At 57.1% G+C, this 27,760-nt stretch overlaps 2 protein-coding genes across 10 annotated transcripts in view; one reads left to right on the forward strand and one right to left on the reverse strand.

Annotated features, from left to right (window-relative positions):
- MCPH1 (microcephalin 1) overlaps window positions 1-27,760 on the forward strand; it is a 97,505-nt gene that overhangs the window by 6,398 nt on the left and 63,347 nt on the right. Inside the window, exons 1-10 of one of the 5 annotated variants that reach the window (XM_059685847.1) lie at window positions 715-1,374; window positions 1,988-2,075; window positions 3,113-3,222; window positions 4,363-4,506; window positions 4,908-4,997; window positions 5,504-6,442; window positions 9,736-9,842; window positions 11,040-11,077; window positions 12,137-12,299; window positions 24,964-25,041. In XM_059685847.1, the coding sequence (XP_059541830.1) occupies window positions 2,014-2,075; window positions 3,113-3,222; window positions 4,363-4,506; window positions 4,908-4,997; window positions 5,504-6,442; window positions 9,736-9,842; window positions 11,040-11,077; window positions 12,137-12,299; window positions 24,964-25,041 (1,731 nt within the window). In that variant the 5' untranslated portion in view covers window positions 715-1,374; window positions 1,988-2,013. Of the gene's footprint in view, window positions 1-714; window positions 1,375-1,987; window positions 2,076-3,107; window positions 3,223-3,245; window positions 3,461-4,362; window positions 4,507-4,907; window positions 4,998-5,503; window positions 6,443-9,735; window positions 9,843-11,039; window positions 11,078-12,136; window positions 12,300-24,963; window positions 25,042-27,760 lie in introns of those variants that run through there. The other 4 variants (XM_059685845.1, XM_059685844.1, XM_059685846.1 and 1 more) reach the window with 4 other exon arrangements.
- The window catches only part of ANGPT2 (angiopoietin 2), a 40,932-nt gene continuing 39,879 nt past the window's right edge, over window positions 26,708-27,760 (reverse strand). For 4 of the 5 annotated variants that reach the window (XM_059685849.1, XM_059685851.1, XM_059685852.1 and 1 more), the window contains exon 9: window positions 27,124-27,422. In XM_059685849.1, the coding sequence (XP_059541832.1) occupies window positions 27,262-27,422 (161 nt within the window). In that variant the 3' untranslated portion in view covers window positions 27,124-27,261. Of the gene's footprint in view, window positions 27,423-27,760 lie in introns of all 5 variants that reach the window. The other variant, XM_059685854.1, reaches the window with a different exon arrangement.

Raw genomic sequence — 27,760 nt, forward strand, 5'->3', positions numbered from 1 at the left:
CTTGGTTGATTTTGAAGGTGCCCCGCCTGGGACCGCACCCACAACCTTGGGTGTAGGACAACTCTGACCCGCTGAGCTGCCGGCCGGGCCCTCGGTTCTTTCTCCCGTGTGTGTTTTGTGTCTCAGCTTCCCTGTCTCACTGCAGGAGCGTTTCCGTGCAGAGTCCTGTTGTCGTTCAGTAACTGCGTCTGGTAATCCCAGCACATGGGGTTGGCATCTGTCGGTGGGTTTCTTGGCTCCCCAGGACGTCGCTTTGGGCTGAGTTTTGGACACTGCGTGTTATGGGCTCTGGATCCCTTTATGCTGCCTCCTCGCCCCGGTTCTCCCCTGTTTGGTGCAGCTCCTCCCCCTGTCGCAGTGGAAGGGCTCCCGGCCCAGAGTGCTCTCTCTGTCCCCCAGTCTGTAGGAGGCCCCTTGGGCGCTCTGTTACCTTGTTGTGCTGTTACAACCCACTCTGTTCTGTCCTGTCACCCACGTGTCTGTGTAGCGGGGGACTGTGGGCTTTCTGTCCCCATGTAAAGTGCATCCCCCGTGCCTGTCCTGCTTTATGGCTGTGCTTCCACTGAGCCACCTGAGCTCCCCTGGCTCATCCTCGGTGCAGTGACCACGGGTGGGCGAGGAGGCTCTGCCTGCATGACACGTCTTTCCAGGGGTTCCCTTCCAGAGGTGGGCGTCTGGGTTTCGAGGGCTCGCATGCTGCGTTTGTGGTGGATGCTGTCAGATTACCTCCTGGGAAAGTGCCAGTTCCGTGCTTTCCCCGCAGTGAGGCACCTGCCCCACAGCCTCCCTCACGCCACGCCCTCTCGCCGTCCCCCCTCTGTAGGTGAGAACGTAAAGTCGGTGTCATGCTGTTCCCTTATTTTTCAGCGCACTTGAGCTTCCTTCACCAGAACTTAGACCTTTATGTTAGGTTCTGTGTCTGCTTTGTTAGGGGCTGTCCAGGCTGTGGCTCCTGTTTTCCACTGAAAACGTGGACAGTACATAGGAAGGGTCACTAGGTGTCGCTAGAATCCCACGCGTGGGGTTATTTCCAGGCGTTTCCTTTATAAGAACAGACAACTGAGCTCTCAGGTTCAAGATTGTTCTTCAACCTGAAGTTTGTGGAGCCTGTTCCTGCGGAGAAAAGTGGGGTGTGAAAAGGAGCAGTGCTTCTAAACCACCTGCCAGCTGGACCGCCCTGCTAGCAGCAAACGTTTGGTGACGCTGTGAGTCAAAAACAGCAAGCAATGCGCACCATCTCCTCACTGTTACCAGTCACAGACGTTCCCGGTCTCAGCACAGGTGTGTGGAGGAGACAGGCCTGGCGTCCACAGGACCCTCAGCTAGTGGTCAGAGTCGGGGGTCAGCCAGGTGCATCTTCATGATGCTGATAAGGTGATGTTTGCTGGAGGGCAGGTGCCGGCCAGGCCCTGGGAGCCACAGCCTGTGGGGTGTGGACTCGGTGTGAGAACCCAGCTCCGGTGCCGTTTGCAGAGTGGGGGGTCCTGCCACTCCCCTCGTCTACTGTCTGTTTTGGAAAGCAGTTCCCAGCCCAGCTGGGGGGACAGGTCTGGAGAGAAACACAGAGAGAACTGGCTTTGGAGGGAAGATAAGCTTTCTGCCCTCAACTTCTTTGGGGTCCTCCAGCCCTGAATCATTCCTTTTCATTCTGTTTTCATTATGCGTTTCATGGCACGTGCTTACACCTTTTTGAGCACCGTGCACTGGTCATTCTGAAGTGGGTTACAAATCTGAAGTTATTGCAGAGGAAGGATGCTTCCTGGGCGTGCCTCTAGCTTTGGCTCTCGGCCTCAGAAACACCAGGTGGAGGAGCTGCTGGGAAGTGAGAAGGCATCGGCTCTTGTACTTGGCCACGTGGGCACTTATTTAGTATACGTGTCTGTTAGGTGGCCCGTGTGTGGGTGTCCTCCGTTACACGGGCACGTGCAGGTTTCACACTACGCGTTTAGCAGACAGATGCTCACCAAGGACTTGTCTCCTCACGCAGGTGCAGGACGGCCGGGGCGCACGTCGATGAGGCCCTGTTTCCTGCGGCGAACACCCACGAACACCTGCCCTGCCTCATTAAAAAAAAAGTAAGTATCTGACCCAGTGTAGGCAGTTACTCGTTTATTCATTCTTTTGCTTTATTCCTGGAAAGGAAGCTTTTAGCAGTGGAGTCCGGCGCTGCCTTCAGTGTCACTGTTGATGCTGCCATTGTCACAGCGTTCTTAGTGGGTTAGAGGTGGTTTTGCCCTCCGGGCGCTTTGAGGGGACCTGTAAGAAACGGGACTGCTGTCGGCCAAGAGGAAACCAAGTCAGGGGACCCGGGCCCAGCTCGGCGCCCTGTGGCTACGGCAGAGGAGCTGGGTGGAGTCAGATGCCCTCGTTCAGTGCGGCCGGAACGCAGAGCCGGAGAGCGCGGGTGTTCTCACAGGAAAGCCGTTCCGGTGGGGACCCGCTCCCCGAGGGCTTCACAGGCCGAGGGTCATGACTGTCACCTGTGTACGCGCAGTTACACTTCTTGCTTTTTACTGGCTCAGTGGGGTTACTGTGATTTAGAGATAAGATTAAGTTATGTTTATTTCCTTTGGCAGTTAAAAAATGATAGCTTTTGTGTTTTACTACTACGTCATAATGTTTGTGGGGCAGGGAGAGACCATGAGAATAGCAAATGTCAATCGCAAAAATACGAAGGAGACACTATCTTCATGGAAACGAAGAATGTGGGGTACTAAGTGCCTCAGAAGCAGAGCTGCTGGTACAGCCAGCCCCAGTGATGTATCGTCGTGTTTTTTAAATCCTCCCCCGAGGATGTATTTATTGGTTTCTTAGAGAGTAAGGGAGGGGGAGGGCCACAGACACCGATGTGAGAGACTCCGTGTGGCTGACCGGAACTGAGCCTGAGGCCCTTCGGTGCGTGGGCTGACGCTCCAACCAACTGAGCCACCCGGCCAGGGCCCTTATAAGTTTTCACAATCGTACAAACTCACATGGAGTGCAACGAGTGCCTCCTTAGGGTTTCGTTATTCCTGTGGTCAGAGATGCCCAGAATGGACACGAGCAGGTCCCGTTCCTGGCCTGCTCGAAGGCAGCGCTGAGAGTTAATGTCTGTTCTTTTTGCACAGCATAGGTGTATGCAGCCCAAGGATTTTACTCCTAAAACACCAGAGAATGATAAGAGACTTCAAAAGAAATTTGAGAAAATGGCTAATGAGCTACAAAAGCAAAAAACAACATTAGGTAAGAAGAAATACGGCACCCTCCTTTGTGTTTGTGCTTGCACACCGAGGTAGCCAGTGGCATGCGGGACGGCCTCGCGAGGGGGCCTGCAGGGCTCCAGGCCAGGGAGAGAAAACAGAATAAAGTCGCCTGTGCCTTGATAGTGGCCATTGCAGGGCCATGTCGCTGAGCTAATCGGTCCCAGAACAGTGTCTGCTTACTGAGCTGTAATTGGCATCGAACAGGATGTTAGTTTCAGGTGAACAGCCTGATGGGTTGGTGTCAGTTACACCTGTGAACATCCATCACCAGGCGTGCTTTGGAGATGCGCTCGCTTAGCAAGTTTCACATATTGCGGCCCCTACGCCTGCTGCCACCAGTCTGTCCTCTGTATCAGTGAGTGCAGGGGTTTGTTGTTTGGTTTGTTTTGTTTCTTTAAGATTCCACATCTTAGTGATTTCATACAGAATCTGCCTTACTTTGTCTGGCTTGTTTCATTCAGCATAATGCTCTCAAGGTCCAATCCGTGTCGTCTCACATGTCAAGATTCCGTTCTGTTTTATGGCTGAGTAATGCTCCGTTGTATATATATGTACCATATTCACTCATTGGTGGACATTTGGATTATTTCTGTATCTTTACTGTTGTCAACAACACTGCCTTTACATGGGTGCAGATATCTTCCATTTTCTTCGGTTACCTCCTTGGAGGTGACATTGCTGGGACATATGGCAGTTCTGTTTTTAAATTTTATAAAAATATATTTTTATTGATTTCAGAGAGGAAGGGAGAGGAAGAGGAATGTCAATAACGAGAGAGAATCATTGATCAGCTGCTTCCTGCTCACCCCACACGGGGGATCTAGCCCGCAACTCCCGCATGTGCCTGACGGGGAATCCAGCCATGACCTCCTGGTTCATAGGTCGACGCGCAGCCACTGAGCCACGCCGGCCGGGTACCTCTGCCCATTTATTCACTAGATATATCCTTCTAATGACTTGGACAAATACTTTAATGTCGTGAAGCTCTGAAGTACTCTATGTGTTTGGGTATTTCTCTCTGCCTGTGTCACCTGGCCTCTGAATTCAGTGTTTCAGACCAACCCTGTACATCATGGGTACAAATAAGCATTTCTGTAGCTACGGCTTGTCTTTGTTTCAGATAACGACGTCCCTGTCCTCTTGTTTGAGTCCAATGGTGCCTTGATGTACAGCCCCACAGCGACCGCGTACAGAGGTCGTCACCGCGCCATGGAGCAGAGGCTGCAGGAGATGAAGGAGAAGCGGGCAAACCTCTCCCCGACCGGTAAGCCTCACGTGGTCAGATGAGCGCTGTGCTGGGTCAGTTGTGGTGGGAAGTGTTTGAGTTAAAGTTGCCCAATTCCAACAGATTTTAATCTGTCTCCGGGTAGACTTTAAATTTTCTTCCAGAAATTCCTTATGCTTCATTAATATAAGGTGTCCCCCCAAAATATATACACAGACAGTTTTTAGTAGCTCGATTGATGTTTCTTTCTTTTCAGATTTAACCCATTGGAATTAATAATTATTTAAAGTGTGTATACATTTTTTGGAACACCTTTATTTTAGGTGTATATTGAGTGTATAGTTAGTATTCTCCAGGGTTAAGAGCAGAATGTGGGCTTTCTGCTGGCTGCATCTGAAAAAATAACAAAATTGTATCTAATGTTTTGATTATGCTTCCAGCTTCCCAGATGATGGAAAAGCCTTTCGATAACCCAGCTCACGCCTCCTGTGAAGCTTCTTTGAATATCTCACATGACACTTTGTGTTCAGGTAGATCACTTTTTGTGACATTTTAGCTTTAAGAATATTATGTTTTCTCTTATTTGGAATTTTATTTGATGAGAAGACTAGTTACTTAAAACTAGAATTCCTGAATTTACCCTGAAATTAGGAATTATAGTAAAAAGTAGTTCATTGTAATAAGCACATGACTCGTTTGTGGTTCCTGTGGTTTTTCTCTTGGGCATTTTCTTTCTGGGCACAGAATCAGTTGCCCATTAAAAGAAAACAAACAGTTACAATCTCACGTGAGCTAACTTGCAATTCAAGCGTCCAGTACAGAGCACAGTAGGAGCTGCAGGAGGGGGTTCCGCAGCCTGTGCAGTGGGTGCAGGGAGCGTGTGATCGCGTGGGTCACGACACACCTCCCGGGCATCACCCACAGGCTGGGGTCTCCCTGACCGGAGGACAGTGCTGGGAAGGTGTCACTGAGGGAACTCCTGTGCCCCGTGGGGATGGAAACCTTCTTTAAAGGGCACTCGCTCCCTGTTTTCCAGAGGACTCCTGGGCTGGCGGCCTGCAGTCATCTTTTGACGATCCTTGTGGAGACTCGGGGCGTGGGGATCAGGAGAGGAAATTGGGAGGACCCGCTGACGACACTAGCAGCCCCCTGTGTGCTTCCTCACCGGCACTGGAAACGAGCAGCGTTCGCTCACCCGCGTCTCCCAGGTACCTCGGCCGGCTAGCACCTCAGATGCCTGAGCACCATCGTGCGGAGGAGGACGTGGGTTGGCAGACGGACCCTGCAGGCGTGGCGGCCACCCCTGACCAGCAGCCTTCGGTAACTAAAGGCCACCATCTGGGACCCGCAGCCAGGAGCTCCTCCGCGAAGAGAAAGCGCCCGTTGGAGCAGGCCCACGCGCCCCCAGAGGGGAGGCCGAAGAAGCCCAAGTGCGGCCGGAAGTCTGCTGTGCGGCTGTTCCCCTCCCCCAGGGCCCAGGCCCCCGCCAGCCCGGCCTCGGGGACTCCTCCTGGGGGCGCGTCCTCCTATGAGGATTACTTCTCACCAGACAACCTCCGGGAGCGGAGCCTGGGGACTCTCCCTCCAGGGCTGCAGTCCCCTCCGGGCCCCGCCCACCCCCCCTGCAGAGCCGGGCTCTCCAGGTGGGAGCGAGCCAGCATCCTGGGCATGTCCGACTTCTCCTGCCTGGGCAAGGACCCCAGCTTGGTCCCCGCTGCCAGTGCCACTGCCCAGGCCAGCCCGGGGCTTCATGCACCTGCAAGTGGGGGGTCCCACGCACCTGTCCCGCGGAACGTGCCTGCTGCCGAGGCCGCTCCGGGGCGCGGCCCCCCTGAGGATGCTCAGAGAGGAGACGGGGGCCCTGAGGGACACCATGGGGCCGGCACCCCCGGCGGCAAGGAGAGCGGGGACCCGTCGGACGTGAGGCGCCCGCGGGAAGAGGACGCCACCTCTGGACGGTTGTGTTCCCCAGCAGGTGAATCTCAGTGAGGAGCTGGGTGTTGTAGGTGACGGAGTGTGGAGGATCCAGAGAACGGGAAGACGTAGCCAGAGGGTGCGAGGGGACGGCGGCCCCTGTCTGTTACAGGAATGTGGCACGGCGTATCCATCTTTACGTTCATCAGAGCTTTTCCATAATTGAACATATTTTTCTTTTTAAAGATTGTGGGCTTGACACTTTCCAATGGTACGTTCTTTAGGGTCCTGGCTCACCTCCCTGTGGGGTTTCTGGGTCCCACCTGCTGCTACGGACCTGCTTCTCTCACCCTTACCTTCTCGGGCGAGAGCCATCCTCGGAGGCACCGCCGGCAGCCTCGGCGCAGCTGCTGTGCAGGCCACTCGGGTGATCGCGGTTCCCCACGGGGGCTGTCGCCTCAGAGGGCAGTGAAGGTGGCGTCGGCCGATTCTGTCGGGACAGGGAAGGTGTGGAAAGTGCATGGACGTAGGTGATCCGTATTTACTTTGAAGAAGCTTTGGGCATTGTTTGCTATAAAGACATAGTTAATGTTTTCCTTCGTGAGGGGTTCATGGCAGCAGGCCTTCCTTAATTCTATTTATTTTGCCTTAAATAGGTTAAATGTCATTCAGATAGATTTATTCCACTCTGTAACTTAGTTGTGGCCATATTAGCGAGCTCTGCTTGTAGTGATTTCAGCAAAGGCAGCAGAATCAGAAAACGCTTTGCGCTTTCCGGCTTTGAGCAGAGCTGGGCGTCAGCCATCAGAATGCGAGACCTTGAAATTCAACTGTCTTTACCAACGGTTGGGCTGAATGTTTCACTAAGACCAAGTGTATTCTTCCCCATTTTTCTGTTCCTCAAATGCTGTTAACCACCCTTTTCAAGATGGAAAGTTTGGGGTTGAAATAACCGTAGATGTATATCTTTTCCTTGGAAGTAAATGAAATTCCCAAAATCATCTCACAAAGAGGATTTTGTATGTTTTTAATTTAATTTTTATGTCTTACTTTTCTGAAAATATATAAAATTTGACAAGAAAGTGTATCTTATGTTCCATTATGCTTAGTATGTGTTTGCAAATATTTATTTTAAAATGGTGTGGACTGTAAAGGGAGTTCAGAACACTGGGCCATAGACTAGTTTTGGTGGTTCAGGATATCCTTGGCTGTGCCCTGTCTATTTCAGAGCTTCGAGTGCTATTTGTGACATGCACATAAAAGCACGTACACGCACGTGTGGGGAGCTGGTGTCGGGACGCAGTGCGCCCTGGACCCCGGGGTGTCAGGAGGCGGTGGTGGTCCTTGGACTCACCCAGTGCCCGCGCCTGTGAGGTCGGTAGCTCAGGCCTCCAGGAACTTCCGGTCCAGCCGCCGCCAGGTGGGGCTGCCACGCAGAGGGTGCAGGCCAGGCCTTGGCGTGACTCGGGGCCCCTGTCATGCCACAGGGACAAGATCCTGGCCCTTCAGGGCCGAGGAGGCCTGCGCATCGTCTGGTCTGATCTGAGCCTGGCTTTGTGGTGATGGAGTCAAGACCCATCCTCAGCCGTGGTATCACCTCCCCTGGGAATCGGCTACGTGTCAAAGGGGGCAGGGACGGGGTGAGGTCAGAAAGGCCGCGGCAGCCAGACCTCAGGGCCTCGGGTCCTGAGGCCTGGGGGCTCTCTGTGGTTTGGCAGTGGATGAGAGGCCAGACGCCCTTGGATATGGCCTGACCCGCCTGTGCTACGCCGGGTCCCCCCCCCTGAGGCCATGGCTGGGATGCAGGAGGCCAGGAGGGAGCTGAATAATGCAAGTCGAGTGTAGAGCTCGCTGAGGGGACAGTGGGGCCAGCATGGGGTCGGCTGTGTCTCCAGAGGCCTCGGGTAAGTTGCTCCTAGGTGCTCAGGACCTGGCGTTTTTAGGGCCTGAGTTGCAAAGAACTAGTTTTAATTCAGGAAAACATTCAGCCCTCGTTCGGCACTTGGTTGGAAGAAGGGCTGACACTTTCCGTCTGACCCTCAGCGTCATTGTGCCTCGTGTCAGAGCGCCCGTGTCAGCCCCTCTCGTGTTGGGTGACTTGCTTTCGCTGGTGTTTGCGTTGTTTCTGCCTCGTATTGACTCGTCTGCTGCGTTGTCTGCTGGGTTGTGCTGCCAGGCTGGGCCGTGCTCTGCCTCGTATCCGCAGCGAGCGGCGTTTACGGGAAGGTGCGTCACCGGCCTCGTGGGCCGGCTGAGCAGCCCCTGCCCGGGCTGGGGTGGGAGTGACCCCAGGCCGCTGCCTGCTGGACCCTGGAGGCCAGGCAGGTGGTGGTGGTGTTAGGCCTCAGGCCAGCAGCTGGTTCAGAGCGTGGGCGGCCATCCAGGGAGGGCGAGCGAGGACGAGGAGACACATGAGGCCACGTCAGTGGGTGGGTGTCTTTCTTTTCTTTGATCCTTACCCGAAGACAGTTTTTCCATGGATTTTTTTTTTTCGAGACAGTGGAGGGAGAGAGAGAAACATGGATGAGAGAGACACAGCGATTGGTTGTCCTCCTACTGGCAGGGGCTTGAACCTGCAACCCAGATGTGTGCCCTTGACCAGACTCGACCAGCAGCCCCTGGGCCTGACACTCTAACCCAGGGGTGGGCAAACTTTTTGACTCGAGGGCCACAATGGGTTCTTAAACTGGACCGGAGGCCGGAACAAAAGCATGGATGGAGTGTTTGTGTGAACTAATATAAATTCAAAGTAAACATCATTCCATAAAAGGGTACGGTCTTTTTTTTTTTTTTAGTTTTATTCATTTCAAACGGGCTGGATCCGGCCCGCGGGCCTTAGTTTGCCCACAGCTGCTCTAACCACAGCCAAACCGGCCAGGGCTCGATGGTGTCTTTTTAGGGTGTGTGTCCTCACAGCGGACCTGGTGTCGGGTGGAGATGCAGAGATGCATAGGGAGTTTGCAGATTGGTGCCCGAGGGTGGAGGGGCCTCGTCTCCAGCCACTGGCACTCACCCAGGGCTGAGACCTGTGTCCTCCTCTGGAGGGCGGGCTTGGATCGTCGTATAAAACAGAACTGCGGGAGATGCAGGCGTCTGTCCTCACGGGCAGGTGGAGCAGCACGTTGTCGCCCATCCGGCAGTCATACCGGACCCCCGAGTCGGGGGATTGCGTGGCACGTCGGGCGGCGCGAAGGGAAGGTTGGGAGCGGACCTCAGCGCGGGAGAGGCTGCGCTGCTGTTGGCAGGCTCTGCCTCCGGACCGCGCAGAAGTGCCCCTTGACGCTCCATTTGCTTGGGCTGCCTGGGCCTTCCGTGTGTGGCAAGTGCTGACTGACCCCCAGGCCCTGGTTGCAGGTGTCAGGCCTGGACCGGCGAGGCAGGATGTCCCGGAAGGCGCCCAGGAAGGCTGCGAGGACCTCACCAGACCCGCGGCCGCGAAGAAGAGAGCGAGAGGCCCCAAGGTTGGTGTGTGATGGCCCACTAACTGTCCCCAGGCCGGCTCGCAGGGTTGGGGGGGGCGGAGGGGAGCCGTCCCCCTGTGTGAGGCTGGGGCCCTGTGGCTCCTGGCCGTGCGGCTTGTGGAGATGCCGATGGCCCCTCTCGAGCCGAGAGTGTCGGCTGTGCCAGAAATTGTTCTATAATCTGAACACACGTTGAGGGGTAGGAGGTGAGGAGCCCACGCATCCTTCAGTGAGGGGTCAGGCTCGGCCTCCAGCCGTGGGCGTGTCCAGGCCCTGGGTGCGGGTGCCCAGGCCTTTCTGCTCCCAGCAGGCAGGGGCGGGCGGGCGGAGCTTAGCATTGTGTGCACATTGAAGACCTCTTGCTCGCTCTGCTGCTTTCTCTCTTAGCAGCGAAGTGTTTTTATCAGGGTGTGCACACTGGTTAGACGTGATGCTGCCGCACACTCAGTGGACTGTGGTGTCGCACAGAAAAGCCTACGTGCGCTGGGAGACGGGAATGCGTGACTTGCTTTACTGTGACACGCCTCGCCGTGTCTGGTGCGGAGCCCACCCTGCCTCCAGGGCCTGCCTTTGTTTATCTGTTAACGAAACAAAACAGAAACTAGTAGAGAGGAAAAGTAACTTCAGAAAACCAGGTAGCCAGCCAAGTCCTATGGCCCCTGGATGGGCCTCTGGGAGCCAATCAGCCGGGCAGCGGGGGCGGGAGGACTGGGCATCTCTGGCCACGACGTTTGCTTCTGCCCAGGAGTCCGGGCCTCATCCGCGGACAACCCTCGTAGGGGGTTTTTAGAAGGTGCGTCAAACTCTCACTGCAGGAAGTGGACACGTGTTAACGGCTGTTTAGCTCATTCACTCATGACGGGACCACAAAGCTGGTCTGTCTGGTCCGAGGAGCAGCCGTGAGCCCACGCACAGTGGCCGGGGCCTCGCCGTCCGGGGCGCGGGCGTCCGGGGGGGACTGGGTTTTCTCTTCCACCTCACGTCTGGGCTATTTTGGGTTGGTGTGGGGATGCTATCTCCCTTTCTATCTCATAGGCTGTTGGTTTCCAGGAAGACAAAGTTGTTTTCCTTTGATATTTGCTTAAATGTTTATTTTTAAGTGATGTCACTGTAGAAAAACACGTGCCACTGTTTATTTACGTGGGAAAATGTTTTTTACATTTTTGACCCTTTTTTCTTCTCTTTTGAACCCTCTAGCCAGTGCGAACATTGGTCATGACCAGCATGCCCGCTGAGTAAGTACTCGCCGTTGTGGTGCCTTTCTCCTCCATCTAGCGCTGGAGCCTTTGCTTCCTGTCTGTCCCGGGGGCTGGGCTCCTGGCAGCCGCCAGCAGGACTGTCTCTCAGTTGTGCCGTATCACGAACATCGAGTCAGAAAATCCCTCAGCACCTGAAAGACTGAGAGTGCCCCGGGCAGGCGCCGTGGTTAGAGCATCAGCCCAGGGCCTGGCAGGTCGCGGGGTGCAGGGCACGTCCTGAGGTCGAGGTTGGCTCCCGGCCCACAGGGGCGCTGGCGGCAGGCAGCCAGTCCGCGTGCCTCTCCCCCGCCTTTCCACTCCCTCCGAAAAATCCATGGAAAATATCCTGGGAGAGGATTGAAAAAGTAGAAGACCGAGCAGGTCCGCCCTGACGCTGGGTGCGGAGCGGGCAGAGGGCTGGCACCTGTTGCTTTGCCTGTTGCTCAGCTGGCGCCAGCGTGAGCACCCAGTCCAGGATCGTACCTGTCCGGCCGGGAGCCCCGCTCCCATGTCCCTGAAGTGCTGAGCCGGCTCTGGCGGGAGCTCCCTGCATGCTTGGTGCGCGTCCGCACGTGTCCTGAGGGTGCAGAGCCGCTGGACAGCACGGCACTTCAGCGGAAATGCGGCACCATCCTCGTGACAGATTTTGGAATTCCTGTTTACAGGGACCCCTGTGTTTCTTCATATCGGCCGTAGGTTTTAAGGTTTTGAGATTCTTGTCAAAACCTGGGCCCTTTCTGTGAAAATCAGGCGTGCGAGTTCCACGCATTCGCAGGAGCAGGTCCCTTCCTGCCGAGCCACCGAGAGGCAGGCCCGCCCGCGGCTGGTGGGCGCACTCAGGCCGCACACTCCCGGTGGTTCTTGCCCGTCTAGGACGTGGCGAAGCCGTCGCAGCCGGGCCTGCACTCAGCCCTTCACGTGACGCTCAGTGAGAGCGGCGTCCTGTGTCTCCCCGGGTCCCAGTGATGGCGTGGGAGACGGGGACGTGGCAGCACAGCTGAAGGGTGCAGAAGGCTCCCGCAGGAAGCCTTGACGGTGCTGTTTTCCCTCCGACAGCAAGCAGAGCATCGTCACCCGGGTGGTGGCCAAACTGAGAGGCTTCTCGTTGGCCCGAGAAGTGTGTGAGAGCACCACCCACGTGCTGGCCGGGCAGGCGCTGCGCACCCTCAATGTGCTGCTGGGCCTGGCCCGCGGCTGCTGGATCCTCTCCTACGAGTGGGTGAGTCTGCTGGGCCCCGAGTTCCCTCGGAGACCGTCCTGGGATTGGGGGTCTGTGCTGGGCCCCGAGTTCCCCCTGAGACCGTCCTGGAGTGGGAGGGTCTGTGCTGGGCCCCGAGTTCCCCCTGAGACCGTCCTGGAGTGGGGGGTCTGTGCTGGGCCCCGAGTTCCCACTGAGACCCTCCTGGGATTGGGGGTCTGTGCTGGGCCCCGAGTTCCCCCTGAGGCCCTCCTGGAGTGGGGGCTCTGTGCTGGGCCCCGAGTTCCCCCTGAGGCCCTCCTGGAGTGGGGGCTCTGTGCTGGGCCCCGAGTTCCCCCTGAGGCCCTCCTGGAGTGGGGGCTCTGTGCTGGGCCCCGAGTTCCCCGAGACCCTCCTGGAGTGGGGGGGTCTGTGCTGGGCCCCGAGTTCCCACTGAGACCCTCCTGGAGTGGGGGGTCTGTGCTGGGCCCCGAGTTCCCACTGAGACCGTCCTGGAGTGGGGGGTCTGTGCTGGGCCCCGAGTTCCCACTGAGACCCTCCTGGGATTGGGGGTCTGTGCTGGGCCCCGAGTTCCCCCTGAGGCCTCCTGGGAGTAGGGGTCTGTGCTGGGCCCCGAGTTCCCACTGAGACCCTCCTGGGATTGGGGGTCTGTGCTGGGCCCCGAGTTCCCCCTGAGGCCCTCCTGGAGTGGGGGCTCTGTGCTGGGCCCCGAGTTCCCCCTGAGGCCCTCCTGGAGTGGGGGGTCTGTGCTGGGCCCCGAGTTCCCCCTGAGGCCCTCCTGGGAGGGGGGTCTGTGCTGGGCCACAGGTTCTGACCCAGATGATGCTGCAGTGGGCTGGGTTGCCCGGAAATGTGGACAGGGGAGTCGTGCCCTGCACACCGTGTTGGGTGCACACCTTCCTGCGGTCCTGGCTGCATTCTCGGGGTGGGGGCGGGGGGAGGACCCTCGGCCGCCGGAAGAAGCCCGATTAGAGCCGAAGGGAAGGGAGACGCCCTGTGCATGTTCTCACAGTTGCACGTACTTTCCCGCGTCTGAGCGAGAGGTAATGTGACCTACGTCGGGTGGTTTCAAAAGGCCCGAGAATTGGCTGATGGTTTTGCAGATGGCTTCCCTGAGGTGAGCCATGTACAGGTGTCCACTTGGACATGTTCTGTCTTACACATCTACCTGAAGCGTTACTTGCCCTCATTTCTGTGAATTAAAGGCCATTTATTTTTTTAATCATTGTTTATGTTATTCATAAAAAATGAAATTATTGCTGTTTCTGCTTTTACTTGCTCCTCACCCCAGTCACTCCAAAGCCTTGCGGTCGGGCAACTGGTGTTGACCGTTCCTTGTGTGGCTCTTGCATCTGCTAACTGTCCACCCCGGCGCCTCCCCTGGGACGACGCCTAGGAACACTGTGCTTGCTCCCTCCAGGGCTGTCGGTGCTCTGCCCTGCGGTAGCTCTGGACCAGCTCTCGGGCCTGGGAAGCAGAAGACATCAGAGCTTAGGGTCACAAGTGGGAGGGAAATGGCCTGGGACGCTCTGTCCGCCTCGGTGGCAGTTGGGGGTCACTGTGCCTGATCGTTTGTCAGGACTGACCCACACCGACGGGCATGAGATGACACCTGTAAGTCGGCTTCCGTGAGTGATGCCCTGTTCTCTCTCCCGGTCACGGCATGGCCTCCTCGATCAGCGGCTCCTCCCCTCACGTCCCAGAGGAAGAAGGTCCTGTATCTATGGAGGTGCCTCTGTGCCAGCCTGCCCCCTGGTACCTGGCGTGTCCCCTCTGCCCCCCTGGCACCTGGCGTGTCCCCTCTGCCCCCCTGGCACCTGGCGTGTCCCCTCTGCCCCCCTGGCACCTGGCGTGTCCCCTCTGCCTCCCGGGGCGCCTCTGCGCCCCCCAGGGTGTGGCCTGGGCCCCCCACGAACCCTCTGCAGAAGCGGAGCAGGAGCCAGGTGCAAGGTTCTCCTGCCTGTGAGGTTCTCCTGTCTGTGGGGTTCTCCTGCCTGTGGGATGTTCCTGCCTGTGAGGTTCTGTCTGTGGGGTTCTCCTGCCTGTGGGGTTCTCCTGCCTGTGGGATGTTCCTGTCTGTGGGGTTCTCCTGCCTGTGGGATGTTCCTGCCTGTGAGGTTCTCCTGTCTGTGGGGTTCTTCTGCCTGTGGGGTTTGCCACTGAGTGTGAGGAAGGTGGGGGCAGGGGGAAGGGGAGTCAGTGCATGGCTAATACAGTGGGGCCTTGACTTACGAGTTTCATTCGTTCCGTGATGGAGCTCGTAACTCGAATTACTCGTATGTCAAATCAAAAAGTGAACGAGTGAGACACGTGATGCTGGGCTGATGTGCGTTCACTGTGACGTTCGCTGCGCCAGCTAGCGGTGGGGTATCTGAAGCTGGCTCGTAACCCGAATTTTAGCTCGCAACTCAAAGCAAAAAATCGGCCGAGAGACGGCTCGTATCTTGAAAAACTCGTTAGTCGGGGACACTCGTAAGTCAAGGCCCCACTGTACAGGGCCGGTCCCTGCCGGGTCCCCAGCGTCCGCTGGAGGAAGCAGCCACTCAGGCCCGAGGGAGTGACGGCACCACAGCCAGCGTTGGAGGGAGCATAGCTGCCGCCCCGCCCATGGGGAGCTCACCGCAGCCTGGTGACCGCGGCCTGGCGACAGCGCCCTGGCGACAGCGGCCTGGCGACGGCGGCCTGGTGACCGCGCCCTGGTGATGCCTGAGTGGCCCAGGAGGCAGTTTGTCAGGGCCAAGGTGGCAGCGTCCGCCGTGCCCCTCGGAGAGCCCGTCTGTGGGAGAGGACGGCTCTCTCTGGTCCCCCCTTCCCCAGTGCCCCAGTGCAGCGTGGGGGATTCTTCAGCACTCCTGGTGAGCAATGCGAGCTCGCCTCCAAGGCAAACCAGCCGGGAGTGTTTTCACTTCGGGGCCCTGTGGTGGTCTCTAGAAATTTCTCGTTGCGTCCTCGCCGTTCTTCCAAACAGACGGTTGTCTGTGGCCCACACCGTCTCTCAAATACTGTGGTGATTTTCTAACAAAACCCGGTGTTTCATGTTTTTCTTTGGGAAGCGCGCTGGCAGCCCCTCCCTGTTGGCGGCCCAGGGCGCTGGGTCTCCGCTTCCGCTGGTGCCGAAGGTAGAGAGAGAGGACGGCGGGCGTGGCGTGTCCCTGGGCAGCAGGCAGGCGCGGCACAGCGGGAAAGGAGGAACTGGCCTGACCACAGGCCCCGTTAGGTTGAGACGCCGCGTTCCGTCGTGTTGTGCTCAGCCGTGGGCTCCGTGGATCCTTCGCTCCTCGGCTCCTCGCCGTTATGGGCTGGTGTCTCCTGCATTCTCGGTGTGGCCTCCAGGGAGGGTGACCCGCCTCCCTCCTGTCCCCAGGGGTGGAGTCCGTGCCTGGGAGAGGGAGCGGGGCGAGCATGTCAGCCTGTGTCGGGGAGGAGGGGGTCTGAGCTCGGTGTCGGTGCAGGCCTTTCCTTGGCAGGACGGGGGCCACTCGGATGTCGCCCACTCGGACGCTGCCGACCCTTCCCCCGTCCTGGGGTGTCGTGCGGCCATCTGACCTGGGGCTGTGTGCTCAGGAGAGGTACCGGGAAGGCCCGCGCTCTGAGGAGCTGGGGATGAGCCTGGGGCGCGGGAGGAGGTGTGGGGGCCCCTCCCTGGCTGCTACCAGGGGGACCCGAAGCCAGCACTCACCTGTGAGAGTAAACGAGAGAGAGGCTGAACGTACTTTACAATCTCAGAACAAGAGACCTGGAGGCTGGAACGGCTGGAATCTCTGAGGGAAGGTGGGGGTTGGGGTGGGGGGAGATCAACCGAAGGACTTTATGGGTGGAGGCCAGCGATGGCGAACCTTGTGAGCTCGGCATGTCCGCATTTTGAAAAACCCTAACTTCACTCTGGTGCCGTGTCACATATAGACATTTTTTGATATTTGCAACCATAGTAAAACAAAGACTTCTATTTTTGATATTTATTTTATACTAGGGGCCCGGTGCACGAAATTCATGCACTGTGTGGGGGGGGGGGGGAGTGTCCCTCAGCCCAGCCTGCCCCCTCTCACATACTGGGAACCCTCAGGCGTTGACCCCCATCACCCTCCAATCCCAGGATTGGCCCCTTGCCCAGGCCTGACACCTCATTTCCCCCCATCACTGGTTCTGCCCCCAGCCCAGGCCTGATGCCTCGGTCAGAGGCGTAGACGCCCAACACCCTCCGATCACCTGATCGGCCCCTTGCCCAGGCCTGACGCCTCCGCCAGAAGTGTCAGGCTTGGACAGGGGACCCCCATCTCCCCCCGATCACTGGCTCTGGACCCCGCCCAGGCCTGAGGCCTCTGGCCCAGGAATCATGCCTGGGCAGGGGACCCCCATCTCCCTCTGATCGCTTGCTCCACCCCCCGCCCAAGCATGACGCCTCTGACCCAGGCTTCAGGCCTGGGCAAGGGGACCATCATATCCCCCCAATCCCCGGCTCCGCCCCCCACCCAGGCCTGATGCCTCGGCCAGAGGAGTTGACCCTCATCACCCTCCAATCACCAATCACCGGATCGGCCCCTTGACCAGGCCTGAGGCCTCCGGCAGAGGTGTCAGGCCTGGGCAGGGGACCCCCAGCTCCCCGCGGTTGCAGGCTCCGCCCCTGCCCAGGCCTAACACCTCTGGCCTAGGCATCCGGCCCGGGCAGCGGGGACCCGCAGCTGCAGCGGCCCCGCGATCGTGGGCTCCGCTTTAGGCCCAGGCAAGGGACCCCTAGCTCCTGGGACTGCCAGCTTCGACCGTGTCCAGCTCCCATCGCTGGCTCCACCCCTACTTCCTGCTATCACTGGCCAGGGCGGCAAAGGCGCCTGATTCTCTGATCATGGCTGGGGGGCAGGGCAAAGGCGGCCCCAGGGCCACCTTTGCCCTGCCCCCCAGCTCTTAGCTCCCCCCTGGGTTTCCGATCACTGTCAGTGGCAGGGGGCTTCTTCCTGCTTTCCCTTTCGCCTCCCTGCATTGTGCCTACATATGCAAATTAACCGCCATCTTGTTGGCAGTTAACTGCCAATCTTAGTTGGCAGTTAATTTGCATATAGCCCTGATTAGCCAATGAAAAGGGTATCGTCGTACGCCAATTACCATTTTTCTCTTTTATTAGATAGGATATTTAAATGCCATTTAACAAAGAAAAATCAACCAAAAAGTGAGTATGCGTGTCACCTCTGACACGCGGGTCATAGGTTCGCCATCACTGGTGCAGGCATAACCCATGGACACAGACACCGTGTGGTGGGGGTGGGGTGGGCTAGAGGGGTCACTGGGGGACATCGGGGACATCGGTAATACTTCCAACAATAAAGCTTTCAAAAAGAATTTTAGAATTGCTCTGGCCTCTGAGCTGAGAATGTTCCGTGCAGGCATCATGCCTCACCATAAACTGCAAGCGTGTCCTGGACGTGAGCTCCTGTGAGAGCTCAGGACAGTCGGGTGGCCTGGGCTCCTGTGAGAAAAGGACTTTGCAGCTCAGGACCGCGCTGCCCAGGGCGGTGCTGGGGGCATTGAGCGGGTGGGGGACGGGCCGCTCCCGACCAAATGCGTGGTCCTCACCTAGAAAGTTCTTGGCTCGGAGCTGCCCTGTCAGGAGACCCGCGCACACCCAGGGGGCACAGTCGTCCTGGGGACCCGGGACATGCATTCGTCCCAGCTGGGATGTTGCTGGGGGTTCAGTCACCGGCTCACAGTGCTTGGAAATGGGGGGGTGTTGAACTTGAATTCGATGTATCCCCAATTCTGAGCCCCTGTTCCCCAGGCACCGCCCTTCCCAAGGTAGCCTGGGTCACCCTCCACCCCCCCCCGCCCCCAAACGCCGGTGTCTTTGTTCCGTGACTGCACGCAGCGTGTGTGGGTCTGAACGGTGAACGGGTGGGAGGTGCTGTTAGTGCCGACCTTGCCCATGGCAGGGAGGCCGTTAGATCCTCCGAGCTGCTTCCGTACCCAAGTCAGCTGCTCAGGCAGCTCTCAGTACTGCTCACAACCATCACATGGAAGCACCGTGCAGGCAGGGGAGCCGGGCGGGCACGTGCTGTGTCCTTCCGTGTGACGTGTCCAGTGGGTGAGTCCGGGGGTGCCCAGTGGGCACCGGGCATGCCCCCAGTGCGTGAGAGGCCCTGAAGCTGGGCGAGGCAGTGGCTGCACAGCATGCGCGTCCGCTGAAGGCCACTGCCCTTTAGATAGTTCGTGGGTAGCGTGTGAGCTGCACTCGGTTACAGAGCCTCTGGGAGGAGCCTTCCGTCTGCTGCATAGCTCTGTATTTTTAGAGAAACCTGATGAGTTACAGAAAGTCTTCCTTGGTTCTCAGAGATGGTTGGAACGAGGAGGGATGGCTTGTTTTGGAACCCACGTTACTGCCTGGAAACCTCGCCAGTCCAAGTGGGTCTTCTCGGAAGTCTAGTTCTCCCTGATTCCTGGCTCCTCAGTGTCCAGGACGTAAGCACTCGGCTATTTAGTCTTGAAAATTACACGATTGACCGCCGGTCTTCCTCCCGAAGTTTAACCTCCGTGTAACTTGGTGCACGACTGTTCCCTGCCCACAGGGACGCTTTCATTCTCAGTGACACGTGGTGTTTCCATGGGACGGACTTGTCTTTTGTCACAAAGCTGTGGAGAGGGGGAGATCGGTTTAACCCGGGTGTGTGGGTTCTGGGTTCTTGGCTCACTACACTGTCTAGTTGTGGGAGACACACTCTCCCTCTAGGAAAGAATAAGGGCGTGTACACAGTAGCAGATTCTCTTGTTAGAGAACATTGTGACCTTCACAGCTGAGACAAAGCCTCTGAAGTCTGATGAGAAAGATCCTGTAATCTTGGTGTTAGCTTAAAATAGAAAAAAAGGCAATTACTGTTTGAGTTCTTCTTCTGTAGGAAAGGCAGGCTTGGCAAATGCAAGTGTTTGTCCCTGCACCCGCCCAGCTGGAGGAGGAAGGTGGCAGGAGACAGCCGGTCACTCCCGGTGGTGGAGTCAGGGGAAAGCAGACGCGTGAGCGGTTGGAATTAAGGGGATCCCCGTGGGTTAAATCCGCGGCACAGGCTCTCAGTGTCAGCCGGTGTTTTGTGTAAGTTCTTCTTGGCGTATCCCCTCCAGCGGCCCCCTTGTTTCTTTTTTTAATATATTTTTATTGATTTCAGAGAGGAAGGGAGAGGGAGAGAGATAGAAGCATCAATGACGAGAGAGAATCATTGATGGGCTGCCCCTTGCATGCCCCTCACTGGGGATCAAGCCCAGAACCCAGGCGTGTGACCTGACCTGGAATTGAACCCTGACCTCCTGGTTCACAGGTCGATGCTCAACCACTGAGCTACGCTGGCCGGACCGGACCCCCTTTTCTGTGCCTGCTGTGTTCTCCCACGTGCTCCTGGTGCCGTATTGCTGTGTGAGTTAACAATTACATACGGCAGGTGGTGTGCTCTGGACACATATCCACAACAGCGACGGATGCAGCTGACCACTTAGCTCACACTGAGTCCTCGTGAATATTTTCAACATGATCAGTAAATCAGCTTCATAGTGCAGCTGTAATTTTTCTACCAGGAGTCAGTCTTTATTACACGGAGTGTTTCATTTTTTCAAGTACAACCTAAAATCTCCCTGTCGGTCGCTTTTTCTTTAATCCCAGCTTTCTCTCATCACTCAGACAGAAATCTGTGTTGTTTTCCCTGCTTTAAATTTTTTTTTTTTTTGAGAAGGCAAAAATTAAGTGTACCTTGTTTTTGTGACTACATTAATCTTTTTTAAACACTTAAGAAGAGTTCTTAGGAAATTAAGAAAATATTAAGAAATTAAGGTGAACGTTAGGAAAAGGTAATTGGGTGAGTTTTTGTCCTGGAAAGGGACACTTACGGAGGTTGAGCCGTAGTACTTTAGACCACTCGGAATTTTCTGATTCTCTGGGGAACGAGAAGTTCAGGCGGTTGGCGAGAGCACCATGACCACTCGCCAGCACCCGGACTAGGTAACAGTCTATGCTTTTTTACTTAAAAACAAGATGAAACTAAGGGGAAAAGCCTCCACTTTCCATAGAAACACGAATTGATACACAGGACACGGGTTTATGCTCTTCCGTCTTATAATCCACACGAAGCTGCCTCACAGGGTGGTTCACGCGGCTTGGCTGCTCTTGCTGGGGAGCCCTAGCTGAGGCAACAAGGCGAGAAAAATAAAGGCGTCTACAGGGCGGGGGTGCGGGGGGCGGGAGCATAGACTGCCCACACGCTGGAGATGCACAGAGACGCTCCCACAGCTCGTAGCCCGAGCCCAGCGGGGTTACAGGCAAGGTCATATGCACAATTCAGTTGTATTTCTGTCTACGAGAAATGAACAACTGGAATTCTAATACTTTTTAGCCCAATTTACATTACACCCCAGAAATGAAAGTACTTAAGTTTACATCTGACAATATTGGCAGGATCTGTTCGTTGAAAACCACAAAACTTGTGAAAGAAATCAAACCAGACCAAGGTAAACGGGCAGAGGGTGTGGCACTCTACGCGTCTGGCCTGTGGGTTCACCCCAGTTCTGGGGACAAGCCCAGCACGAGGTGTGTGCAGATCTCGACAAGTGGGTCTGGTCAGCAAAGCACTTTTGAAACGAGCCAGTTGGAGGGACCTACAGGGGAAGACTCCAGGGACGGAATGAGGACGCCCTGAACCGTGCGGGCGACTCCTGCACGGCTGACGTCTTCCGAAGTGCAGTGCTGAGAAAGCCGAGTGTAATCTGTGCGGCTCATCATGAAACTGCCACTGCCTGCCCGTTGTTTCCGAGCCCGACGCCCCCCTTAAAACAGCCTTCCGATGGTTTGCCTGCGTGTTTCCAATGGAAATGCCCTCCTGCTGTGTGGGGGCATTACCTGTGGGCGTCTGAGGACTGAACCAGGACCCCGTCTGCCCCTGTGGTGAGAGTGTCTGTGTGAAGTTCTATAGAGGAGTATGAACACGCGCAGGCACACGCACACGCACACGCACACGTGTGGTCTTCTGTGAGTGCTGTTTGAGCTGAGCCGTGTAATGTGCTGACTCCATTCCTTTGGGTAGTTTTGTTTGTTTCTCCTGAGGTGACCATTAACACTGTCCTGATGGCTTCCTTCTCTGTGTGCCTGTCGAGTCGCTGCTGGGATGGGGATGTCAGAAAGTCTGGGTCCTCCCACCCTGCCTGCCTCCAGGGAGCCTTCCAGTCCCGCAGGCTTTGCTGGGCACCACGGCCCGGGAGCCCTGCCGTCCCCCCGAGACGGGTCCTCGCGAGGCTGTGGCGCCGCTGGTACCCGGCCTGTGGGCAGCGAGGTCCCGGGAAGCCCGTGTTTGGTCTGGCCCATGTCTTTATTGTAGAGACGTAGCTCATGGCTGAGTCGCGGGTGATGTCCGGCACTGACGCGTGCTGTGAGCTGCGTGCCGGGCGGCGTGTGGACGGTGGGATGTATGTGGGTGGGGTTGGATGAAGGGAGGCCACGCATTGTGTCTGTGTGTCTGCCTTTTCCGCGGCAGTCACTGCCCCAGGAAGGCACGCCCGTGTCCTGCTCAGGGCCTCGCCGGTGTCCAGCGTGAGGGCCGACCGTCCAGTTCTGCTCCGTCTGGCTTCACGTCTGGCTTCACGTCTGCCTCGTCCCGGGGGGAGTGGGCGGGGAGGAGAGGCCCCTTTTCCCTGTTCGACACCCTTTTCAGGCTTCTCTCCTGCCGCCTGTCCCCGTCTCAGGGAGTCGGGAGCGGTCACTGGACACTCCCTGTCCACTTCCTTCTCTGGACGCTTGCATCCCAGCTGTGCTCCGCCCTTCTGAGCCCTGACCGTGGAGCCAGCTTCTCGGCCAGCTCTCTGCTGCGGACCCTTCCCTGCTTTTGACCCCATCGTTTCAGCTGCCTGTGGGCATGTGCTGAAGGTGCCGTGTGACCGGAGGCGACTTCGTCTGTCCTCGTGTGGGATGCCCTCCCTGCCGTGCACTTGACAGCAGGTTTCCGGCTGGTTTGCAATCACTGCCCCCCCCCACCCCCCAAGTGGAATGATGTACATAAAGCGAGGAGAGCCTGGGTGTGGCGGGTCTGGGCTGCACGGAGTCAGGGCTCCCACGTTATGGAACCTGGTATCACCAGTTGCTGTCAATCGAACAGTAAGGCAAGAAAATGGTTTCTCGTTGAGTTCACAAGGTTCATGCTTTACGAGTGTGAGAAATATGTTCACGTGTGGTGAATCTGAAATACCCTCCTGTCGGGGCTGTGACACTTGGGGTGCACCCTCTGTACCCCTTCGATTCCATCCCTGCTGTGCTTGGCTTCTTAGTGACTTCCTGTCACATATCTGATGGGAAGTACGTTGGGTTAACTTTTCATTTTTAAGGTCACTTATGGTCCTGACTGTGGTCTGGCAGAAGATACTTTCTCTGTTTTGAATACGGAGGTAAAGATCAGTTTGGCTGGTGAAGGCACTAAAGGAAAAAGTGTGTGCTGCTTTCTGTAGTATATTTCTGATTTGATTTCCTTACAGTGGAATCTATTTCCTGTTATCTCTGTAAATTATTCATTCTTTGAGTACGTAGAGAAATGAAACACAGTTCACTTACCAAAGCTGTGCTGTCGCTGTCCTAGGCTTTCTTTCCATAACATTTAGAGGGACCAGCTCAGACAACAAGTTTCCCCAGAGGCTTTGGAATCCGGTGGCATTTTTGTGTGGCTTCTACTTGAGCTCAGTGCCACTCTGGCTCTGGCGCTGTGTGCTCCTGGCCTCCTGCTGGCCACGCTGCCTCCTGTCCACGCTGAGCCTGGGTCCTGGGCTAAGCATGTGACTGTGAGGAACCACAGCTAGCATGTTTCTGTCCGTGACCATGGCCGATAAAGTCAGGAACACAGTTATTCTGAGTGTTTAACCACCCAGAGAGAGCGGGGAAACATGGCTCAGTGTCGAGTTTCCATACTTATCAAACCTCCTTTCACTGAACTTCCCAAGTCTTTTTTTTTTTTTTTTTAATGTTGGTCAGGCAGTGAAAACCAGGGACAACCAAAAAGCAGCCTGATCGGCAAAGTGCTCGCGGCCTCACAGGACCACCTGGAGGCGGAGCGGGTCCCGAGCACACAGCCTGCCGCCCCCTCCCACGGAGGCAGGTACCCTGGGCCTGCTGCCCCCAGGCCGTGGAGGGCCCAGCCCGGGAGCTCGCTGCTGGCTGTTCTCCCTGTTCCAGCACACGGAGAAAGAAACAGCATCTCTCATGCCTCCCCAATGGGCCCCACCCCCCCATCTTCCTACCCTTCTTCCAGAGCACCCCACTCCAGCCAGAAAAGGGGCCGTCTTGGCTGGAGTCCTCTCTCCGCTGGCGTCCCCTCCCCCTTGCCTGCTGAGCTCCGTGTCAACGTCAGCTCGTGGCCGACCCTTTCTGGGTTCCCCTAGACCAGGGTGGGGAGCCTCGCGCCCACGGGTCTCAGGCCCGGAAATCGTTTGGTCTGGCCCTGCCGAGTTCAGTAAATGTTGGACCAGGTCAGTTGCTAATGTTGTGTGGCCCGAGGATGATGCTGTACATCTCCCAACGGCCCGGCCCTTGGCGGGAAAGGTTCCCCACCCCGCTAGGCAGCATTTGGCTTCCCTTCTGGGTCCCCACGGCCTGTGCTGGAGCACCCCCTGTGGTCCCCCCCGCCTCCCACGGAGCCTGGCCTCCTCGGGGTCTGGGTGTATTTCCAGGACCTGGCGTGGGATCCTGCTCATGGTCACAGATGAGTGATACATGAGCCAGGAAAGAGCTGCGGGTGACTCCACGTGTCTGTCGGGCCCAGGCCAGTGCCGGGGGTAGCATTCGGACCCCGTGCCCTGTGCCCGACCTCCCTGCCACAGGCACTGGCTCTTAGAAACAGCGTGGCCGTCCCATGTGGGTTGTGCTGGCTGTGCTGGCAGGAGGGGATGCTTCGGGCCGGCTCCCGTAGATGGTGCTGAGCTGTAGGAACTCCCAAAGGGAGGCTTCGCCCCATCGCCAGCCGTTCAGCCACAGGGACGTAGCTCTGTGCAGCCACTGCGGGAAGAAGGGGTATCAGACGTGGCGTGACCGACACGTGCGTTATGTGGTGATTCGGTCACAGAGCAGACGGCGCCCGAGCCTCAGGCGTTGCTGAATCAAAATGAAAACGTCGTTTTGATCGTTTGAATGGGTGGATTCAGATGCTGCAGCTGCTGCTGCTGCTGGAAGCGTGTTCATGAGATACGTCCTCTTCACAGTCGGGGAGTCTCACGTGTGCTCTGGGGAACTTCTGAAAGTCAGACGATGTTAGGAACAGGCACACACCCCGGGCTGCTGCGTACGTTTAGGCCTGTGGCCTGTCTTCCCCTAATGTGTGTGCCTTTCTTTTTAATAAGACTGGAAACACTTCTGAGCATCGTCCGCCTGCCCCCTCAAGTTGGAAACGTGTCGTCTTAAACGTCCTGGTCCGTGTCCAGGAGCAGGGTGGTCTCTGGCCGTCCTTGGCCTCCATGGGACAATAGCCCTGGCGTCCAGTCAGCACGCGACGTCACCTGGCCAGGCCCTTACCCGTGTGCCGTGTGTGCAGCTGGAGGTGCTGGGCCCTTCGGGGTGCACCACACGCCTGCTCTGATCTGGGGGTGCACTCGCCGCTGGGTCTTCCTTTTGCTTGATCTTCGAGATGGCTTGTTATTCACGCAGGATATTTAACAGTAAATATTTGAAGTGCTGCTTTCTGTGCCGTTGCAGGTCCTGTGGTCTTTGGAGCTGGGTCACTGGATCTCTGAGGAGCCCTTCGAGCTCTCCGACTCCTTTCCTGCCGCTCCGGTGAGTCACGCGTTACTTTGTGGTGGAGCCACAACTACAGTTTCCTGAGGAACTGTTATTAGCGAAGCTGAGGGCTCAGATGTTTATTAAATCAGGAACACTTATGCCCATAACTAAAAAAATTAAAAACATCCACAGAACTGAGTACTTTTTAATCTGTTTACCTTTGAGAACAAATGTGAAAATCTTTGCAAAAAGTTGTGAGAAATGCATTCTCAAAAAGTCTTAATTATGGAGCCCTCAGGACTGAGAAACAAAAGTGAGAAGGCGGGGTCTTGAGAAGGAACTCGGTATCTCGCTCGCAGCTTTGAAAGGTGATTGTCGCTGCCGTAGAGACAGAACTGAACTGATCGGTGTGAAAACGCGGCCTCCAGCAGCGTGCCGCGGCTTTGACCGATTCGAATGGGTAGGCGCCCAGGGCGTGGCTTCCGAAGGCTGAGGCCTGATCCCGCAGGTGGTCTCGGGCGGCTGGGGAGCAGGACCGCGCAGCTGTCGACAGGTGTGTGACGGTTTGTTCACGCAGAAGGTTATGACCTGGAAGACGAACGGCGATGGTCTCGGCACCAGCCTTGGTGCGTTTGGCCGCTCGAGTGTTTGGGGTGATGATCACGTGACAAGACATTGACCTCTGCCCTGAATCACTGTGGCTCTCAGGTTGTTGGGTTGTTTTGTTTTCATTTGTAAGATGACTGCTTTGATTTCCTGTCCACTTCATAAATGTTTTAAGGAGAGAAAAATGTCCTCTCGGCGTGGCCCTTCGACGTCCATGTAAGGAAGTGAAGCGTAGAGTTACACACCAGGTCCCCTTCGCACGAGAGTAGGGGCAGCCCCGCATGCACCGGGCGGGTCGCCGTTGAAATGCGCCTGACCTGTCTGCCTGCGTGGGCGAGCCGCGTGCGTGGTGGTGTTGCCGGTCTCCCCTGTGTCGGCCTCCCCTCGCTCTGCCACGGGCTCACTGAGACCTGGAACGTGCTGCCCCTTCCAGCCGTGTGTCTCATCGGCTGCTCTCACCTCCACACACGGCGGGCGCCTCTGATGGGTTATAAAGCCTCACGCTGGTCAGAGGGACGGAGCGAGGAGCGCGCCCGACGGGCCGGTCTGTGATGAGCTGCGGGGGCGGGCGGCCTGTGGGGCCACAGCAGTTAGAGAAGGGCGCGGACTGAGGGACACGGGTCGGAAGAGGGGGAAGACCCATGAACAATGACTGGTTGTCCAGCTAGCTGAGCTGCCTGGCAACTGGGTGGGAACCAGATGCCCGAGGGCCTCCCAGCTCAGAGCAGCCGTGCTCACCGCGGGGTAGCTGCCGCGTCAGACCCGGTCGGGGCCTGGGTGCGGCCTGGGCGAGCGACTGCGGGGTGAGCACCAGATTTCGGTTTTGTGTGTCAAAACCCTTTTTCTAAGTTTCCTGGTAGACATTTGTAAACGCCGTACTAATACAGATGACTTTTCCTGAAATAACTTAAGGAGGGCGTTTAGCTCGAGCGGTACAGCTTCATGCACGCCCCACGTCCGGGCTTCCCCTCCTCGGCCTGCCCGCCCCGCAGGGAAGAGCCCCCGGGGGCTGGTGGGCGAGGGCGGGTCTGTCCTGAGAGGGCGAGTCCTGGTCAGGACGCACGGCCGTTGTTTTGGAATTAAATGGGATTGTAAATATCATGAAAGTTCAATGTCGTCATCTCATAAGTTATATTTAATTACCAAAATAACTTCATAGTTAACAGGCAGCAAAAAAAGTAGTACAATCTTTACATAAAATAAAAGAATACATCCTGGGAATTTCTCCGTATAAACGACATCTGTTTTTGAGCATTAGCTTAGAACTAAGCTGGCAACGCCTATGCAAATACGCTATTTTCAGATGAAAATGGAAAGCACCCAACAGGAGGGCAAAGGCACTGTGACCCTCCCAGGGGCCCTGAGTCTGTGCACGGGGCGGGGCGCGGGTGCAGCCGGACGACCCCGGAGCCCAGAGCTGTTTCCAGTTATTGACGGTGTGACGCGGAGCCCGCGAGCCACCTTCTCATTTGCAGCTTAAGCTCATCTGCGCAGACGCCTGCAGGTCACGAGGCGAAGGTCGGGCTGTGCTGGGGTTGCCGAGCAGGGCAGGTGTCCGTGGGGAGTTTCGAGGGCTCTGACTCAGGCCCGGGCGTGTCCCTCTGGGGCAGAGGGACGACGCAGCTGTGTCCCCCGGGCTCCGGTGGAGGGGTGCCGCAGGCGCAGGCCTCAGAAGTCCGCAGGCCGGATCATCATGGCCGTGGCCTTGAGCGAGTAGCCCGAGCCCTTCCAGTAGTACCACTTGATGCCGTTGAACCTGTTGGTGCTCTGCCGCTGCGGGTAGTACATTCCGTTCAGGTTGGAGGGGCCACACGCGTCGAACCACCAGCCTGTGAAGTGCAGCAGAGGGTGAGGAGGGGCCACCCTCCCGGGAGCAGCACCCGCCGGTCCACGCGGCACACTCACTGCATTTACGTGAGGTTGTCCTGAGTGCCCTGGGCGGGGCCGCAGAGGGGAGGGTGCCCCCTGCGCTGTGAGCGGGGCTCGGACAGGCTTCTCCCCTTTGCTCTGGCGCTGGGTGGGGAGGCCACGGCCACGCACGGGAGTCAGAACATCTGGACGGGGACACCAAGGCCTCGGGGTGGCTCTCGGCAGCCACACCCTTTCCAGTTCCTCCGCTCAGTGAACTGGACTGATCCAGGCTCCCCCCGCCCCCTGAGAAATTCTT

Source organism: Myotis daubentonii, chromosome 2 (assembly GCF_963259705.1).
Source record: "Myotis daubentonii chromosome 2, mMyoDau2.1, whole genome shotgun sequence".
Lineage (NCBI taxonomy): Eukaryota > Metazoa > Chordata > Mammalia > Chiroptera > Vespertilionidae > Myotis > Myotis daubentonii.